The sequence below is a fragment of the Saccostrea echinata genome, unplaced genomic scaffold (genome assembly GCF_033153115.1).
Source record: "Saccostrea echinata isolate AGI-Se365-2 ecotype Australia unplaced genomic scaffold, CSIRO_AGI_Sech_v1 ptg000033l, whole genome shotgun sequence".
Lineage (NCBI taxonomy): Eukaryota > Metazoa > Mollusca > Bivalvia > Ostreida > Ostreidae > Saccostrea > Saccostrea echinata.
The window spans coordinates 37167499-37186713 of record NW_026889782.1 but is presented as its reverse complement, the minus strand read 5'-3'; the positions used below and the strand labels follow the sequence as shown (position 1 = coordinate 37186713).

Genomic DNA, 19215 nt, shown 5'->3' with positions numbered 1-19215 from the left:
ATGAAAAGAAATATCAACATACAAGATGTTTAAATTTGTAACAAACATAAAATATATGTTTTCATAATAATAGTTAATTTTAGTAATAATTTGTTTAATATACAAAAGTACAGTTTTTATATTAAATAACAATCTTTTGTATATAGAGTTATAATACCATTATTCTTATGAAAATATCCTATTTTCATATAAAAAGCAATTATGACACAAAACTATCAATTAAAACGTACATCAATGCAATTAAATGCATGAGATGAAAAATAAGGTCGTTTTCATGCTTATTTCATTTCAAACAATAACAAAAATATATATAAAAGGATATACACACACTTCACATTCAATGTTTGAAGAATATCTTTGACTATAGAACGAGTACTTAAGTTCTAAACGATTTATACAATATATATGCTAAATCAGAATTATAAATTTCAAGTATGTCTATTTTAATCATCTTATTTACATTAACAAATAAAATCATAGTTAAACACATTCAAGAATTCTACGGAATAAGAAATTAAAGTCTCTATGAATGATTTTGAATTTTCAGGAGGAAAAAACCAAACCCGAATAATTGATTACAAGACATTTAGTTTTTTTTCTATTTTTAAGAACGGGCACTATATTTTCTTAACATTTTACAAGTCTTACGATTTTGAATTATCTTATAAATTAAGCATACAAATTGCAAACAAAGTATTTTCTTCCCACAAAATAATAATGAGAGACTTGGTACTGAATCATTTTAAGAAACTGTAAACAATTAAGAGGCAGTCCACCAGAAAACCAGGCAGTTTTGTATTAATAGGCGGCACATCGAATGTGACGAAAATTTGATATTTTATTAAAATTGATATTAATGTAGTCCATATGGAATAATGTAAGCAAAGATTTGTTTGAAAATAGCTTATTTACTAAAATTTCGTTTTGTTTTGTGTTCTTGAATTCCCCTATATAAACCATTGAATGTAGGTCGGAAACAAAGACGTCTTTACGTACAAAACGTCTTTACAGTAATCATAATAGGATTAAATTGATAAAATTTGGATGTGAAAAGATTAAGGATTATTTCTTATTATTCAGTAATAATGAATATTCCAAATTTACGCAACATTAAATTCAGCAAAGTCGAGATGTGCACTTCATGAAGTGTTGTTAATACTTGAATATGTTAACTTATTATGCAGTAATATCAAATATCAGCATTATACGACTGTCTGACCGAATAAGTTTTAACAGTTGAAAGAACGGAAGTACTCGTCACATCCCACTTCACTAATATTAGCAATGGTTGTTTACTATTAGTGTCGGTGGTTCAGATTCTGTTTAGACTTTATTTTTTTAAAAATGTAAAATCTGAAATAGAAAAAAAGTTATAGAAATCTATGAATTTACTAATTAATGAGGAAAATGTTGCCAGTTCTACTGCTGGACGCCCCACTTCAAGCTGACACTGAAACGGCAGATGAGTCAATGGAACATTTTTTTATATTTTCGTTTTTAAAATTTGACAATTGTTCCACATATCCTAATACTTTATATTGAGTTAAAATAAGTCAGTAGGTTGGTAAATTTCCAAAATATCTCATTATTATCAAACTAGTTACAAAACGGATGCCACCCAGACGAACCCCCTCCCAACCGCTTTTTTTTTTTCGGTGCGATCATTTCTGGGCTCTATTATCATGATTATATGTATATAAGTGTTTTTTTTCCTTATTTATTTCAAATTAAATTTCTTAGAGCATGATAATATTCCTTAATATGATGAATGAATGAAAAAAATTGGATTAAAGTCGAGACTGTACACATAAAAAATACTTGCTGGAATAAAGTACGTGCATGTATAATTTCGCCACTGCAGGACTATTTTTTTTTTTAGATTTTCTTTTTAGTCCAGATAATTCAGAAAAATATTTTTCTTGGAAATGAGATATTTTATTAAGCTTAAAATTTGCTATTAATTGTCACATGTAATAAATATCTTTTTAAATAGGTGTGTATCAAGAAATCAAACAGATGTTTTACAAGTAATTAAAAAGATCTTCATGGACCTGAAAAACATTTAGTAATTAAGATATATGTAATCTATGGATAAGATCATCTAAAAACATGTAACTCACAGAAAAGAAATAAAATACAGACATATTCCTACGATAAAATACAACGAAGAGCCGATTTTAGAAAATATTTCTAATTTTTAATACAGAAACCAATCCCGATTGAAATAAAACCGATCCCGATCGAAATTAATGCAAAATTATTAAGTAATCAAATTAATGGTAATTGCCACCTAGAAAACATGTTTAAAAATAAATCAAGTAATTTGTAAACCATATTAAAACAAAACAACCAAGTTTCATGATGAAATCATACTGTAGATTCCTAAATATACGCGATGAATTAATTAACGCGTAATTACGCGAGGAACACCACTCGCGAAATAAAATTACTCGCTTTTATTTCTATGGCGTTGAAATTAATTGTAAATTTCATTATAAACCGTCCATTCGCGAATTATTGTTCTCGCGATTTAGAGTTTAAGAGCCCTTTCGCGATATTAAGTACTCACGTAAAATAAGGAATTTACAGTAGTAGCTTTCTTCTTTATATAATTCCGGTCGGGATCGGTTTAATTTGGATAAATTTATAAAAAGTAGATAATTTGACGCCTCTTATTTCTCTCAATATACCTGTTCCCACCAATTTTTTAAATTGATTCAACAATTTGTACTTTGTATTTATAATAACATGAGGAGAAAGTTTTGACATTTAAATGTATTGGATTTTAGAACGTAATGAAAATTGGATAGTGAATTCATTAAGTAATTTGCTCAACTCAAGTTTAGACCACATATTTTTTTCTAAAGATATATAAATTGGTGTCTTATTCATTGATATTATAAAAGATAAGGGTTTATACTATAAATAATATTTATTGACATATCCAGTTTTTGAGTATCTGTTTCAAATAAAACAAAACAAAAACGTAGTAAATTTTTAACCAACTTGTTGACCTTTTTGCACTTAAAATTAAGCACTTACCAAAAATAGGACTAGAGGATCACTAAAAAAAATTTTGATGTTGCCATGTGTAAACATTTGCTTTAATAAGTCTACATGCAAAAAATAATAAAAATCCATGACATGCGATGTGCCACCCATTGCCTGTTTTTTTTGTGGACTGCCTCTTAAACACTCCAGCCCAATCTTTGTATTTAAAAGAACGGAATCGAATGAAAAAGCTGAAGATAATGAACAATGATCAATCTAAAAATAAAACTACATAAAATAAATTGTCAAGACTCTTTAATGTTACCTTTACCTTTAGCTAGACATCTGATCCAACCTCTGGTGACTTAAGGGGTCCATGTTCTCACCCTGTTCTAGATTTGTTTTGTATATTTAGATTTATGAGGTTTATCACTGTTTGCTATCTTCATCTCATTTCATTCAAAATATGATTTATTTCCCCCTTTTTAATAATTTATAGGGAGAGAAAATGATCACCACACAATGCGATTGAAATCATTGTTCACCATTTAATCTATTTAATTTTTTTAAAAACGAGTTTTTTAAGAATGTCTCAATATTTCTTTCATAGAGATTAGTAATTGATGAAGGTTCATAATTACAAGCGTTCTGTCAACAAATGAATCATGTTTCCATGCTTAGAGGGAATATCTATTACTGATTTACCATGATTATCTTTGACATCTAAAAATTAATAAAAACCTCATCATGTACTATTATACCATTCAGACAAGCAATATGCGGAATATTTTTACTATAATTTGACACGGCATTAAAGTCCAACACCTTGTTAATTAGAAAATAAACAATTTTTACACTTCCCTCTTGCAAGATAAATGTTACATTGTCCATCCATTATTGTACCTGATCTCCATTCAATCGAAAAAAAAAATGATTGACCAAATACTCACACATCTCCATTTTTCCAGAACGACAGCATTGATGTAAAATTGTTACACAATCGTCTTTTAGGGTATAGATATCCATCTTTTTTTCAATCAATAGTTTTACTATTTGAACATTACCTCCACAGGCCGCATCATGCAACACTGAGTTACTACATGTGTCCCCTACATCTAATAAATGGGGACAAATCTCAACTAAGTACGCACAAATTTCAAACCTACCACTAAAACAAGCTATATGCAGAATACTTTTCCCATCATTAGACAAGGCATTTAAATCCAATCCTTTTTCTATAAGAAACGAAACAATATCCACACTTCCTCCAATGCAAGCTGAATGTAACACTGTCCATCCGTTATTGTCCCTTATTTCCAATAAATCTGAAAAATGATTGACCAAATACTCACACATCTCCATTTTACCAGAACGACAGCATTGATGTAAAATTGTTTCACCATTTTTCTGTAGGGTATTGATGTCCATCTTTTTCTCAATCAATAGTTTTACTATTTGAACATTACCTCCCCAGGCTGCATCATGCAACACCGAGTTACTAGATCTATCCCTTACATTTAATAAATGGGGATGATTCTCAACTAAGTACTCACAAATTTCAAACTTCCCATTGAGACAAGCTATATGCAGAATACTTTTACTATTATTTGACACGGCATTGAAGTCCAATTCTATTTCTATTAAAAAAGAAACAATTTCTACACTTCCTCCTTTGGAAGCTGAATGTAACACTGTCCATCCTTTAATGTCCCTTATCTCCAATAGATCTGAAAAACGATTAAACAAATACTCACACATCTCCATTTTACCAGAGCAACAGCATTGATGTAAAATCGTTTCACCATTTTTCTGCAGAGTATTGATGTCCATCTTTTTCTCAATCAATAGTTTTATTGTTTGAACATTACCTCCCCAGGCTGCATCATGCAGCACTGAGTTACTAGATTTGTCCCTGACATCTAATAGATGGGGATGATTCTCAACTAAGTACTCACAAATTTCAAATTTCCCACTGAGGCAGGCTCTATGCAAAATACTTTTCCCATCATTAGACAAGACATTTAAATCCAATCCTTTTTCTATAAGAAACGAAACAATATCCACACTTCCTCCTTCGCAAGCTGAATGTAACACTGTACATCCGTTATTGTCTCTTATCTCCAATAACTCTGAAAAATGATTGACCAAATACTCACACATCTCCATTTTACCAGAGTGGCAGCATTGATGTAAAATTGTTTTACCATCTTCATGTAGTGTATTGATGTCCATCTTTTTCTCAATCAATAGTTTTATTGTTTGAACATTACCTTCCCAGGCTGCATCATGCAGCACTGAGTTACTATATGTGTCCCTGACATTAAATAGATGGAGATAGTTCTCAACTAAGTACTCACAAATTTTAAACTTCCCACTAAGACAAGCCACATGCAGAATACTTCTGCCATCATTTGACAACGCATTGATGTCCAATCTTTTTTTATTAGAAAAGAAACAATTTCTACACTTTCCCCTTTACAAGCTGAATGTAACACTGTAGATCCGTTATTGTCCTTTATCTCCAATAACTCTGAAAATTGATTGACCAAATACTCACACATCTCCATTTTACCAGAACGACAGCATAGATGTAAAACTGTTTCACCATCATCCGATAGGGTCTTGATATCAATCTTTTTCTCAATCAATAGTTTTACTATTTGGACATTACCTACCCAGGCTGCATAATGCAACACTGAGTAACTAGATTTGTCCCTGACATCTAATAGATGGGGATGATTCTCAACTAAGTACTCACAAATTTCAAACTTCCCACAAAGACAAGCTACATGCAAAAGACTTCTACCATCATTTGTCAGAACATTCAAGTCCAATCCTTTTTTTATTAGAAAACAAATAATTCCTAAACTCCATCCCCTGCAAGCTGAATGTAGCGCCGTGCATCCATAAATGTCCCTTATCTCCAATAACTCTGGAAAATGATTGACCAAAAAGTCACACATCTCTATTTTACCCGAACGACAGCATTTATGTAAAACTGTTTCACCATGTTTCTGTAGGGTTTTGATGTCCATCTTTTTTTCAATCAATAATTTAATGTTTGAACATTGCCTCCCCAGGCTGCATCATGCAACACTGAGTTACTATATCTGTCCCTGACATCTAATAGATGGGAATGATTCTCAACTAAGTACTCACAAATTTCAAATTTCCCACTGAGGCAGGCTCTATGCAAAATACTTTTACCATCATTAGACAAGGCATTGACATTCAATCCTTTTTCTATAAGAAACGAAACAATTTCCAAACTTCCTCCTATACAAGCTGAATGTAACACTGTCAATCCGTTATTATCTCTAACAGATTTTAAACATGGATACATATTAACCAGATATCTACACATTTCCTCTTTACCCATAGCACAACATATGTGTAACACAGTCTGTCCAGTATTTGTTGTATCATTGACATTTAATCCTTTACTTGATAGATACTTGAAAAGATCTACGTTGCCTACTTGAGCTGCATGATGGAGCACATTTTCCCCATTATTGTCACGAACATCCAGTAACTGAGGATATCTACTCAACAGATATTCACTCATATCATAATGACCTTTTTTACATGCAATGTGCAAGATAGATTGACCTGAATTATTTTTTTTATCTACCTTGGGTTTATTGTACCTTGATATACGTAATATATTTTCATTCTGAAAGACGCTTAGCATATATTTAAACATATCTGTTTTCCCACTGAAAGCTGCCCAATACAAAAGACTTTTTCCACGAATATCTGTGTTTTCCTGGAGTAATGCAGGGTATGTCTCAATAAGGTATTTCACCATGTCTGTCCTTCCATTCTGACAAGCACAGGTAAGAACAGTGTGACCATTGTCTCGATCTTTTTTATATGGATCAAAGCCAAACTTTAACAGAAGATTAAATGCACGTTTGTCCCCAGAACCTGCTGCGGACTGTAATGCATTGCCCCCTTGGTCGTCTCCTATATCTATAAGGAATGGATATTTTGCCAGAACTTGTTCAATTAATTGTGTTTGTTGCATAGAACAGATTTCCTGAAGTAAGCTATGTCTTATACAACTCCAAACAGGAGGTAGGGAAGATGAAATTTGATGAAGATCAACAAACTCACAAACTCGGAGCAATAAGTCTATATTGCCACTTTGCACAGCATAAAAACATGTTTGAAGATCACATTCCACATTTGATGACAAAATGAGATAAGCAATATCGGGTTGATTTTTTGAGCAAGCGGCGTTAAGTGACCTGTATTTTGCTCTTTTTTCTGAATTTGGTAGTAAATATTCAACCCATCGCTTATTCCCCGCCTTCGAAAAATGCACAATCATTGGATCTCCCTTGACATCATGACATGTTTGAAATATGGAAGTGCATTGTTCTGTTTGTAGTACGTGCTCATGGAAGTTTGAATCATTCCATAATTCCAGTGATGATATGGAAGAATACCCAATCACAGACCTTTCTGTAATGACATGTGCAATGCGACGGACAACAATTTTAAATAGTCTTTGTCCTATCAAAACTTGTGTGCTGTTTGGTTTTTTAAATGTAGTCAGAGTCAGAAGTAACGACGGATGACACATTTAGATCATTTTTTCAGGATCAAAATTAAACAAGACACTGAAAAGAGATTCCTGTACTGAGCTATGAGAAAATTTGTAGGTGTTATCTATTGTGTCACGAATAATTAAAAACCCCTCAAAACAATTAATATTGTCCTGGAAATCGTTAATATACATGTATGAGTTTTGTAGACCTACAAACTCCAAAGAGGTGCGTTTCATCTGAAAATCCATGTGAGGGTTATCAATCAAATCGAAGTCTACTGTTCCTCCTCTCAGGAGAAGATACACTAAAGCAGCGGTTTTTACAGTTCTGTTTTTGACTGCCTATTGAGCACTTTGTGTCTCTGTTTTATTTTCTTCTATTTTATATTCAAAATCTCAATCATCAACAAACAATTAAACATATCTTAAAAGAGTATCCTTTTGGGTTATTATGATTCACAACCCTCAGTTAGGAACATTGCAAAAATGTGTCTGTTACAATTCGTAGTGTGCAAGAATATATCAAGCTCTTATTTGCTGTCGTCATTATAATAATTTTGTTAAAATATGCAAGAATAAGATTACTTTACTTACATTTACCTTGTCTTTTTAATAGATGATTTGTCCAGCGATTTTTTTCCGTACACTCTGATTATCAAACTGGGCTGTTCTAAAGTTTACGTCTTTTTCAAAGAAAAAAAAAACATTTTCATTTAATTTTTCTGCGTCTCAGAAAAATGATCTTTGTGAATTTGGACACCTTTCTGTATCTTTAAATTACACCGGGGTACACAATATAAAGTGATGCTCTACTGAACAAGAGATGTTGAACAAGTTAAATAGCTGATTCTTTTTTTTTCTAAAAAGAAAGTTTTATCACAATGGAAAATATAGTGACATATTAAACCCCTAAAATATTGCTTCCACAATGTTACAACGGCAACATAATTTATTTTCAAAATTAGATAAGTTTATATAAAAAAATAGTTGTTAAAACAGTGTTAATGCACAAAAAGATTTCTTGAAAAATGATTTGAAATATACAAATAGTGAGCTAAGAATTACTGATACTGGAATAAATTGCAAAGCCAAATTCCCCTAATATACCAGTAATATGTTTACAACAAATGCTGTTAACAGTTTACGTCTTCTGGAAAATATCTCTAAATGCAGTCACCTCTTTGTATATGACTTTTGCAGAAGAAAGAATGAACCTTCAATTTTAGCACCATAGGAATTCTTTCAGTTTTACACAATGGGAGCATAATGTAAGTTTGACATGTTGATTTACATAATAGAGGCTACGTTGAAATTGCAGATATAGTTCCTTTTCGTTTGCTTTTTTTTATAAGTTTATATTCGTATCTTATTAATCAATTCATTTCATTATCAATCATAAATTATTCATTACTCAGCGTATTAAGAAGGTTTCAGGAATTATACATTAATATGCTTCGGTAATTTTTCACCTTTACCTAATACATATAGAACGAAATCTAAAGATAAAGAATAGTTATCAGTCTCAATAGTCCATTGAAACAATACAAATCTGGAGCATGATAACCTCTGTCTGCGAAACAGAAATTGTTATTTGTAAGATATGAGTTATATGAATGCAGTTGGTTTTGTTCACCTATCAATTAGACTGGTGAGCACAATACACAGCCGTGCTCCAATGAGCACAAGACGTGTAATAAGAACCTTAGTTTCTCTCCTTTAAAAAATAGCTCAGTGTGGAAAATATGTTAAATGTTAAACCCCATCCAGTCAAAAATTAGGAAAGTTTGAATACAACTGCTTTGATGATTGGTACCATAGTAAGCTGAAAAAAGAGTTATATTGCATGTTTTTCTTTCAGGGTTTTAGTTGATCAAACAAGAAAAAGGCACGAAGATTAGGTTTAAAAAATATTCCAATGAAGCAAAAGGTCACTGGGATACTTCTCTAATTTAAAAAAAAAGGTTTTTAGCTCACCTTAGCAGAAGGCTCATGTAAACTTTTTGATCGAAGAGTGTTCGGAGTGCGTCTGTCGTGTGTCGTCTCTTGTTAGTCGTTTGTAAATTTTTCACATCTTTGAATTCTTCTCAAGAACGACTGCAACAAATCCAACCGAATTTGCCACGAAGAAGTCTTGGTTGAAGGAAATTAAAAACAATTTAAGTTTGTTCACAGGAAGTACCATGTCCCCTTTCAAGGGGAGATAATAAATAATTACTATTTAATGGCATCTTCTAAAAATCTTCTTCTAAATAAATACTTGGTGAGAAATAATGGAAATTATGTGCAACCATCATTACATGCTTTAAATTCTAGTTTATTCAAATCATGACACCCACCCCAGGGTTGGGGTGAGGCCACAATGGGCGACCGCAATATATCATTGGAATTCATGGCAAAAAAAAATAATCTCTTTTTCTCAAGAACAGCAAAGCCATGATTTGAAATATTAATATAGAAGCATTCTCAATAAGGGTGGAATCAAGTTTGATGAATTCTTAATCTCTTGGGATATGTTTAGGCAACACTGGGCGATCACAGTTTTACATAGTAATACATTGAAAAGATCTTGAAAATTCTTCTCAAGAACAGCAAAGCCATAATTAGTCATATCAATTTAGAAGCATACTCAGGTATGTAGATTAGAATTAGACATTAAGAAAAGAAGAAGAGACCGAATACAAGAGGGGATTAAAGTTATGTAAAGGATGTATTTATAAAGATTTTCTTCTCAAGAACAACAAAGTCATAATTGGTCAAATTTTCATGACATCTGATTTATGCGAGATAAGAATTTACCCTATATGAGCGAGCCATATTTGCACGATTTTTGGTTACTGCTGTATATAATATTTAAGAATGAAATTTTCGCGAACTGTTTAGCGTAATTACGCTAAAATAAAGTTCTCGCGAATAAAAGTAAAAAGTAATTTACAGCTCTGCACGAAATACTCACAAAACAATATTACGTACCAAAATACGTTCACTATCATGTCAAAAAAAAAAACTAAAAAAAGAATGTAACTTTAATCTATTTATTCACATTTTGTCTGATGTAATCTGATTTCTCATTATAGCAGATCCGGTACGCTCTTTATATCACGTTTTCTTGCACATTATTAAGACATACAGAATTGTCCTATAGAAAACTTGATTGTTATATCACTGATAAGTTTGATACCGTTACACTGTTCAGTCGTGTTTTTTTTTTTATTATTATTTCTTTTTTAATTGTTTCCTCTTTTTAATTTATAAAATAATTATAATAATATTTATTATAATATATCCGATACCCGCTTATTATTTACATTATAAACACACACATAATTCTCCGGATTGTTATACCAATGATTACTATGTTGTCAGCCTCTTTTTCCAATCAAAATCCTGTCGTTTTACAACTGCTTATAAGCCCCAGCTTTGTTCATGTTTCAATGTATTTTGCTTAACGAATTCTACCTGAGCACACGTCTCCAACATTGTGATATACTTGGGTGCGACAAAAATTACTTCTGTATGCCTCTGCCGCGTCAGAAAAAAAAGTTATGAAAAGTTATCCGATATAGCTGCAAAGGTCAAAGCATAACAAAGTGAAATAAACGCAAATGCACCTTCAATGAAATAGAATGTTAACAAAAAGGACAACGTGAGATAAATATGTACTACACGCATCAACGACCAGGTTAAAGCAATCAGGTGTAAAGCGAAGGGTTTATATACCCCGGTGCAGATATATGAGATTGGAAAACTAATAATGTGTATGCCTATTTAAGAGTCCTTTTCAGCTTTAAGCACCTATTCGTTCATTGTCATCACAACAATAGAATAAAATTTAGACATAGAACATCTCATCACAATGTTAACACATATTGCATTTCCTATGGCAACTGAGACATTATGTATAACCAAGTTGGTCGTGTCTAAGTACAAAAGTGCTGAGAATGATCTTCATATGCAAGGTAGTGCATAAAATGTCTATGTATATTTGGGATTTAAAGAATTCATTCGTGGATCTGGACAGGAATTTTTAGTGACTAGTACTTTGTTCATAATTTGAATTAAAACATTAAGCTTTCACAAATAAAAATACATCTCTTGTGTGATTGTTTTGGAAAGTTTTGCATTTTTCCAGTTGATTTTTTTCTCTTTTTGTTGCTTCATGTAAGTCCAGTGTTATTGTTTTCATTATATTGATCTCTGCCTTGCTGGGCGGATCATCCTTTGTTTGATTTATTCAATAAAGAAAAAGGGAAATCTATTGAAAGAAGAAACCATTTTATGTTCTCGATAGAATTTACATAGTATAAATAGTGTATGTAGTTCAGGGCAATATTGGAAGTTTCACCAAGAGGAAACCATTGTCAACCGAGAAGCAGCCAATATTGGTTTTCGGGGGGTAAAAATTGTCTATATTACCCTCAACTACATATAATGCACATGGTCGTATACTAAATTCTAAACAAATACATATACTGTTGAACAGTGTACGCATAAACTCCGCGCATTAAACATTTTCGAAAATCAGATAAGGTTGGCTGTAACTACGTTTTCTATCTACCTGAAGTGCTTGGATAATCATAAAAAGGTAATAATGTTTTTGTAACAAATATTTCTCGACGTATCAGACTATATTCAGCTAATTTACATTTGTTTAATATGATATATGCATGTGCTGTTTTTCAACTCTCCGTTCTTTATATGGGATAATAAGCAAATTTAGATGCAAAACAATGTTTATGTAATTTTTATTTGAAATAAGTTTACCAAATCAAATAAAAATATATGACAGAAACATTAAAATTTCCTTTTTTTTCTTTCTCATGCGCATAAAAAATAGTAAGAGAGTTAGAATCAATTCAAAAACAAATAAAAAAAATGATTTTATTATAAAAGGTGCGCCTTATCGTTGGATCGTATTTTGTTTTAGGACATTTTTATATACTTAATTGGACTACGGAGTGTTCTGTCTACCTGACCAATACATAGAGCTCACAGTGGGTGTGACCGATAGCCAGGGGATACTTACTCCTCCTAGGCACCTGGTTCCACCTCTGTAGCCACACACCAAAAACGTGCAAAAAACCATTGGGTCAGAGTATCTTTAGATCTGACTTATAAATGATAACGAAAAATAAAAGGTGGGGACAGTCTTTCACTTGTATAATTTTTGACTCTCTTTGTACCCTAATTGTTTTATTTTTTATTTATTTATTTACTTATTTTGCTGCAAATATAATTTATCTCATTAAATACTTTTTGATATCATATTTGATAAACATCTTGCATGCATGATACGAAAACAAACATAATAAGGTTTAAACCAAGTTTTACAAAGAAGTATACGGTTGAAGGGGGATTACACAATTATTCTAACTACTACTGAAAAATGTTATGGTCAATTAAAATCCTATTTTGTGGAATTTTTGTAGAAAAAATGGCAGTGAAAATGAAAAAAAAAGCGTAATGTTGACTGCATGAACGCTTTTTTTATGTAATTTATTTCTTTTCAAAATGTCAGTCATCAACAAACATATCTTAACAAGAAAATCCCTCTTTTGGGCCTATTATGAGTCACAATTCTCAGTAGGAAAACCAGAAATGTGTCTGTTTCAATTTGTGGTGTACAAGAAATATCAAGCTCTTATTTGATTTCTTCAGTAATTTTTTTTTGGTTAAAATATGTAAGCATTATATTTTAAAGAAATGATTGATAATAGTTTACTTACATTTATCTTGTCCCTTCAGTGGATGATTAATATTTCCAGCTATTCTTTTTCATACACCTTGATTATCAAGCTGACTTCTCCTAAAGAATACGTCTTTTCCTAAGAAAGACCCCTTTCCAATTGCTTTGTCTGCGTCTCAGTAAAATGATCTGAATTTGAGCACCTTTGTGTACCTTTATATTACACCGTGCACACAATATAAATCAATGCTTTATTGAGCAAGAAATTTTGTACAAGAAAAATAGCTAATTCTTTTTTATTAAAAAAAGAAAGTTATATTACTGTGGAATATACAGTGACATTTAAATCCTCCTGAAATTGCTTTTGCATTATTACAACGGCAACATAATTCATTTTGAAAATTATATATGATTTTTAAAAAAAAAATATTTTAGGTTAAAACAATGTTAAATGCAGAAGAGTATTTAAAAAAAAATACATTGAATATTACATTTATTGTACGGATGATCAATGCGTAGCAAGCTCCATAGACAATCATGCATACGATCAGGGTATATTTTGACCATTTTACATACGAGGAGCATACGAGGGACATACGAGGGGCAATTTGCCAGTCTCTTGTTTGTCTTTACATCGGTTCATTTAATTGATGAGGGATTGATTGATTCTATGTTGTTTTACGTCCCATTGGATAATTTTTCACTCATATAGAGGCGTTACCATATACAGGTGAAGGGCTTCAAATTTTTACCTTTACACGGCACTAATGGCCATTGAGCAGTGAGGTATCTTTATCGTGCCAACGCCTGCCGTGACACGGGGCCTCGGTTTTTAAGGTCTCATCCGAAGGACCCGCAACTTTCACTTCAAAGTACCGAGCGCATAGCGAAGGAAAAGTTGCTGCCCATTTTTTTTTCGACCTAGGTCAGTCGCGGCCTAGATTCAAACTCACGACCTCCCGATCACGGAGCGAGCGCTCTACCGACTGAACTAAACTACCGTGAAGGGTCAATGATGAGAGAAAGTACCAGCTCTAACCATTTTTACATCAAGTATTACTTTGCGTAAATTGTGTCTTTCAATACTAAAGTAAGGACGATAACTCGCCACCGTCTGCATAGATATAAAGAGAGCACATTATTGTAATGGTCAAGAACCATGAGTGCAAACCGCAATTGTGACCTCATATAATGGTACGGCCTGAGAACCCTTTGGTATAGGCTAGTCATAGGGTATAAACGAAGCCTTAGGGAAGTTAGGATTTCAGACGTTAACTGTAGAAATTGTTTAATGATTTAGGAGATAACAGAAAAATTTGGAGTTAAATTAGAAGTAAGGAGGAGTAAGTGAGAACAGAGTAAAGTAATACGAGTTATAAGCACCATTGGCGAATAATCCTAGAGAGTTTATGTTAAGTGTTGGGTGTAGTAAATCAAAAGAAGATTGAAAACCCAGTTCTTCTCTATCAATAGGAACCTAGGAAGGAGACACGGTACTAGTAGTGCCTAACTCCGACCCCGTCTCTAGATGAGAGAAAAAAATAGTACTGTTTCATAAATCCATAGATTCGCTAGATTCGCTGATGATGTATGTTGTTTTTCGTCCCATTCGAGAATTTTTCACTCATATAGATACGTCGCAATATACCGGTGAAGGGATTCAAATTTAGAACTTTACTTGACACTCAGGGCCATTGAGGGTTCTTTATCGTGCAAACTCCTACCATGACACAGGGCCTATATTTTTAAAGTCTAATCCGAAGGACCCGCAACTTTGACTTCAATGTGCCGACCGCTACCTATTTTTATCGACGTAAGTCAGTCGCGGCCGTGATTTGAACACACGATCTTCCCAACATTGAGCGAGCGTTTTAATGCATAAACCCATAGACAGAGCGGTCTTATAAATTATTCCAATCATTTCCTCAGATGAAGTAAGAGGAAAACATATATATCCCTTTTAAGAACCCAATCATACACATTATATTATCAAAACATTTCTTAGATGGATGAAGACATTTATATATTTTCACCTCGTACGAGATATATCTTCCCATATTGATATTATTTTCTAGAAATACCTATGTGAAACTTTGAACCCCTAACACGGTTCTTATATATCAGCAATGATCATGGATTGAACAAAAGATAATCTAAACACAGATACAGATGGTTATCGTTTATTTCTGTGAAAATCCACATTCATTAAGCTTTATTTATTTGCTACGTGTTTCTTTATTCAAGCGAGTGTTCTGCTTTTAATCACAGTTTGAATTGCTGTTGACATGTGTTGTGTCTATTCATTTCTTGTATTATCTAATGTACGAAATTGATTTTAGACTTACAATGTCAAATGATTTATTCTTTGATACTACGAAAGCCCAGAAGGCTCATTCGAGATTCGAGTTTCAAAATACAAGATTCGAGATTCAAGATCCAAACTAACCAATCAAAAGGTGGTCTAAGATTCAATTACTCCCCTTTGCTAAGTTGTGACCTTCAAGAAATCGTTGAATATATTCAAACCGAAGAGGTCATTTGATTATATTACAATGCAAGAAAGAGTGTTATATATATCAGAACGAGATTAGAAAAAAATATTGGGTTTTTGGTCTGCAAAATATTATAATAGATTTATATCAAGAATATCTGTATAGTATTATCTACTTTGTTTACAGGCTTGATGTCATAATAATGAATATCGTTAATCGGATTCAAAGAGCTAATGGGAGGGGGGGGGGGGGGTATTGTAGTAGAGGAGAATTATAAGTGTGCAATAAAACAAGTGAATAGCGATTAATAATAATTAATTTAGTAATACGGGTTCAAAGTGGGTATAGTTTGTGACAATGTATTAGAAAGTGACCAGTGACTAATACGGGTTTTCAGAGTTAAGTGTGCAATAAAACAAGTGACTAGCGATTAATAATAATTAGTAATACGGGTTTCAAAGGGTTCAATGGGTTTATCGGTAAAACGTATAAGAGGAATGGGGGAGGGGGGGACACGTGCCCAGGGTCCTATTGTTATGTTGTTTATTTTACTACACCGGTGGAAAAATGTTCAGTTATCAACATTCAGTGTCAATCTTGCGATGTATGGGCAGAAAAATTAAATATTCGATAATTATTTATAAGGAAACCGCTTGGGTCTCCTCGCAAGATACATATAACCAATCAATACACAGGTTCCAGTGCACGATTTAATGGCTATAGAGAAAAAAAATATAAAAGTATTTAATAATGATAAAAAAATAATTATTTTAAAAACAAAACAATGGACCCTCTATACACCTTTAGGACTTTGAAAAAAAAACGTATAGCCTAAAGGAGTACGTATTAAAATTCATGTATGCCTTTTTTAGTGTACCCAGGAAATCTTGAAAGACATCGTACTAGTGAGAAAGATAAATCGCGTCCGGTTTCCCAATGGCGTATATATTCCATATGTTGCCTACACCTCATTTTCTTGATGTAAGCAAAAATTATTTATACATGTATTTGGTTGAAAAATGGGGAAAGTTGAACATAAATCTTATTTATTTATTTACCAGTTATTAGACTACTTTTTCATCAAATGCAATAAAAGTATTTTTTAGCAATCCATACTTTTATTCCTATCCAATTTTTACAGTATACAAAACTTTTGATTTAAATCTGAAATTGAAATGTTACCTTGAAGTCGATACCAGACTATTAAAAAATGACAGCAACAGGAGTCTACGATTAGGGCAGGTAATAGAAATTAGGAAATATGTTTGGGTTAGTAGGAAGTCAAGCATAAAACATTTTAAAAATTATATTTAGATTATTGAGTGAAGAAGTTTCCATAATTTCCAAGCACTGTGTAAGAATTTATAATTTATCAATTCTATTAAGAGTGGTCATAAAGATTTTAATTTCCGTATCATAAAAATATGTTTAAATGATTTATAATTATTTTCACTGGGAAAATGACAATGATAGATGTCTCCAAGATCGCAGAAAGTGGCCCCCTCCCACTCTATTGTGAGGGGCGACTCCCTCCTTGCCTATCCGCAATTCAGCAATGATGCCCTTTAGGTGAAATCTTTGACTTCACGTTAGCCTACACATAAGCAGAAAGGAATATACGCCACTGTTTCCTATTAGGAGAAATACATAAGAATTAAGTTTTTCCATTATTTATCTTTGTCTAAGGCTTTGAATATTTGAATTAATTAAAAATTATATATACAATACAGATTCGAATTTATATTATTCCATATCAAATAGTAGATTTGTATCTAACTGCACAAATGCAAACTTAAATGTAATGATATGTATCCTAAATCACATTACTGTGCAGTGTAAAGAGGATCCTTTGTAATTCATATCAATGATAATTTTCTTCCTCATCAATATGCTTATTAAAAAAAAATATCGACCTACTAATTTCGCAATTCAACGATAAGACCATATAATATTCTAAATACGTATCTATTGTTTTCTTTAATGAGGGAAATAAGATTATATATATATATATATGAGCCTTGTCGGATAGAAATCGACCTTATGACAAAATTTATCGAATTTGAGATTTTCATGCATTTCAATGGTTTATGAAAAATTTCGATAAAAATTGAAATAGGAACCAAAATATCTTTGTTTATCACAAAGATATCTCATTTCGAAATTGATATGTTTTCAAAATAAACCCTTACCACATCGGTAGTTTTTCCCAGTTTAATTGTGACGTCATAAAATAGAACATTTTCTAAATTATAAAACTCTGGCTTTTACAGAGAAGTTTTTATCATAAATTCCGAACATATGGATCTTCCGGAGTTGTATGAAAAACATCTGTCCGACTTGCTGTATAGAATTGGGATGATTTCATACTGCGAAAAACTATAATGTATACCATACAATCTCGCTATTTAGAGTTCACATCAAAACTACAGATATTTCCATGGAATATCATTTATTTTGAAAATCTTCTCTTTTATTCTGGTCGGAGATTCTTTGTAAAATTCACGTTCTTGTTTGGGTTGGTGAACATGGCTTGTCAGACGCTGTGTTAGTTTTAATTTATTGTCTTCTCGCTATATCTTGGCGGAGGTTAGGGCATGTCTTACACAAGTCTCTACTGTATAAAGGAATACATATATTCCAGGATTTTTTAAATGCAGTAAACTTGACGTACGGACTACTTGGCCAGACTAGCCTCTTCTTTTTGTAGGAACTGCGACTTTACTCTCCTTGCACAGTAGGAGCAAATATGAATTTCATCGCGTATTCGCAGAGCAGTGGCAATCTGGTTAGATTGATTTTTACTGAATTAAAGTCACAAAATAGATAACCCTGCTTTCACTTCTTAAAGTGAATTTTGAATCCATGAAGTCTTGGGATGATGATGTTATTTTCCAAATGTAACAAAATATATGTCGTTTTCACTTTCGATAAAGCATGTAGCCTCAAAGTAAGCTCATTTTCTACATTCACATTCACCTTCAAATAGCGAATTCATGGATACCCTCTATTGTTCGTAATTGGACAGATAGCTTGGCAAAATATTATCCACTCTGTACCTTATATTATTATCTTCACCCCCCCCCCCCAAAAAAAAAAAATCATTCGCCTTTTCATCACAGTTCTAGTGTACATAATGTAGACTAAATAAATTAATTTAATATCGTGGTAAACAGTATATGGATGATTGATTGATCATTGCTTAATGCCGAGTCGGAAATATTTTAGCCATATTTTGGCAGAAAATTAAGTTTATATGACCGTTTTTTCCCTGCCCCCAGTGAGCCTACTCTTTTTTTCGAAATCCAGAGAGACGACCCTTTGCTTGCCAGGAGGTTTTAATCCTTGACATGGGCACCAGTTATCGTCGCATCCGATTGACTTTGATTTGAAAAATATATAAACAGTAATGATATAGATTTCTCTCTGTGTTCATTAACAAAATTACTTGCATGATGTACTTCTAAAGAAACTGGGGGGATAAACCGAGCCACATGCCT

General features: G+C 32.4%; 2 protein-coding genes across 2 annotated transcripts; both read right to left on the bottom strand.

Moving 5' to 3' along the window:
• Positions 1-3885: 3885 nt before the first annotated feature.
• On the bottom strand, positions 3886-5820 carry LOC133198517 (putative ankyrin repeat protein RF_0381). The gene has a single exon (XM_061334599.1). The coding sequence runs from the start codon at positions 5221-5223 to the stop codon at positions 3886-3888; it is 1338 nt and encodes a 445-aa protein (XP_061190583.1). The 5' UTR covers positions 5224-5820.
• Positions 5821-6037: 217 nt separating this feature from the next.
• On the bottom strand, positions 6038-7018 carry LOC133198516 (putative ankyrin repeat protein RF_0381). The gene has a single exon (XM_061334598.1). It carries the CDS (start codon positions 7016-7018, stop codon positions 6038-6040), a length of 981 nt encoding a protein of 326 aa, XP_061190582.1.
• Positions 7019-19215: the final 12197 nt, after the last annotated feature.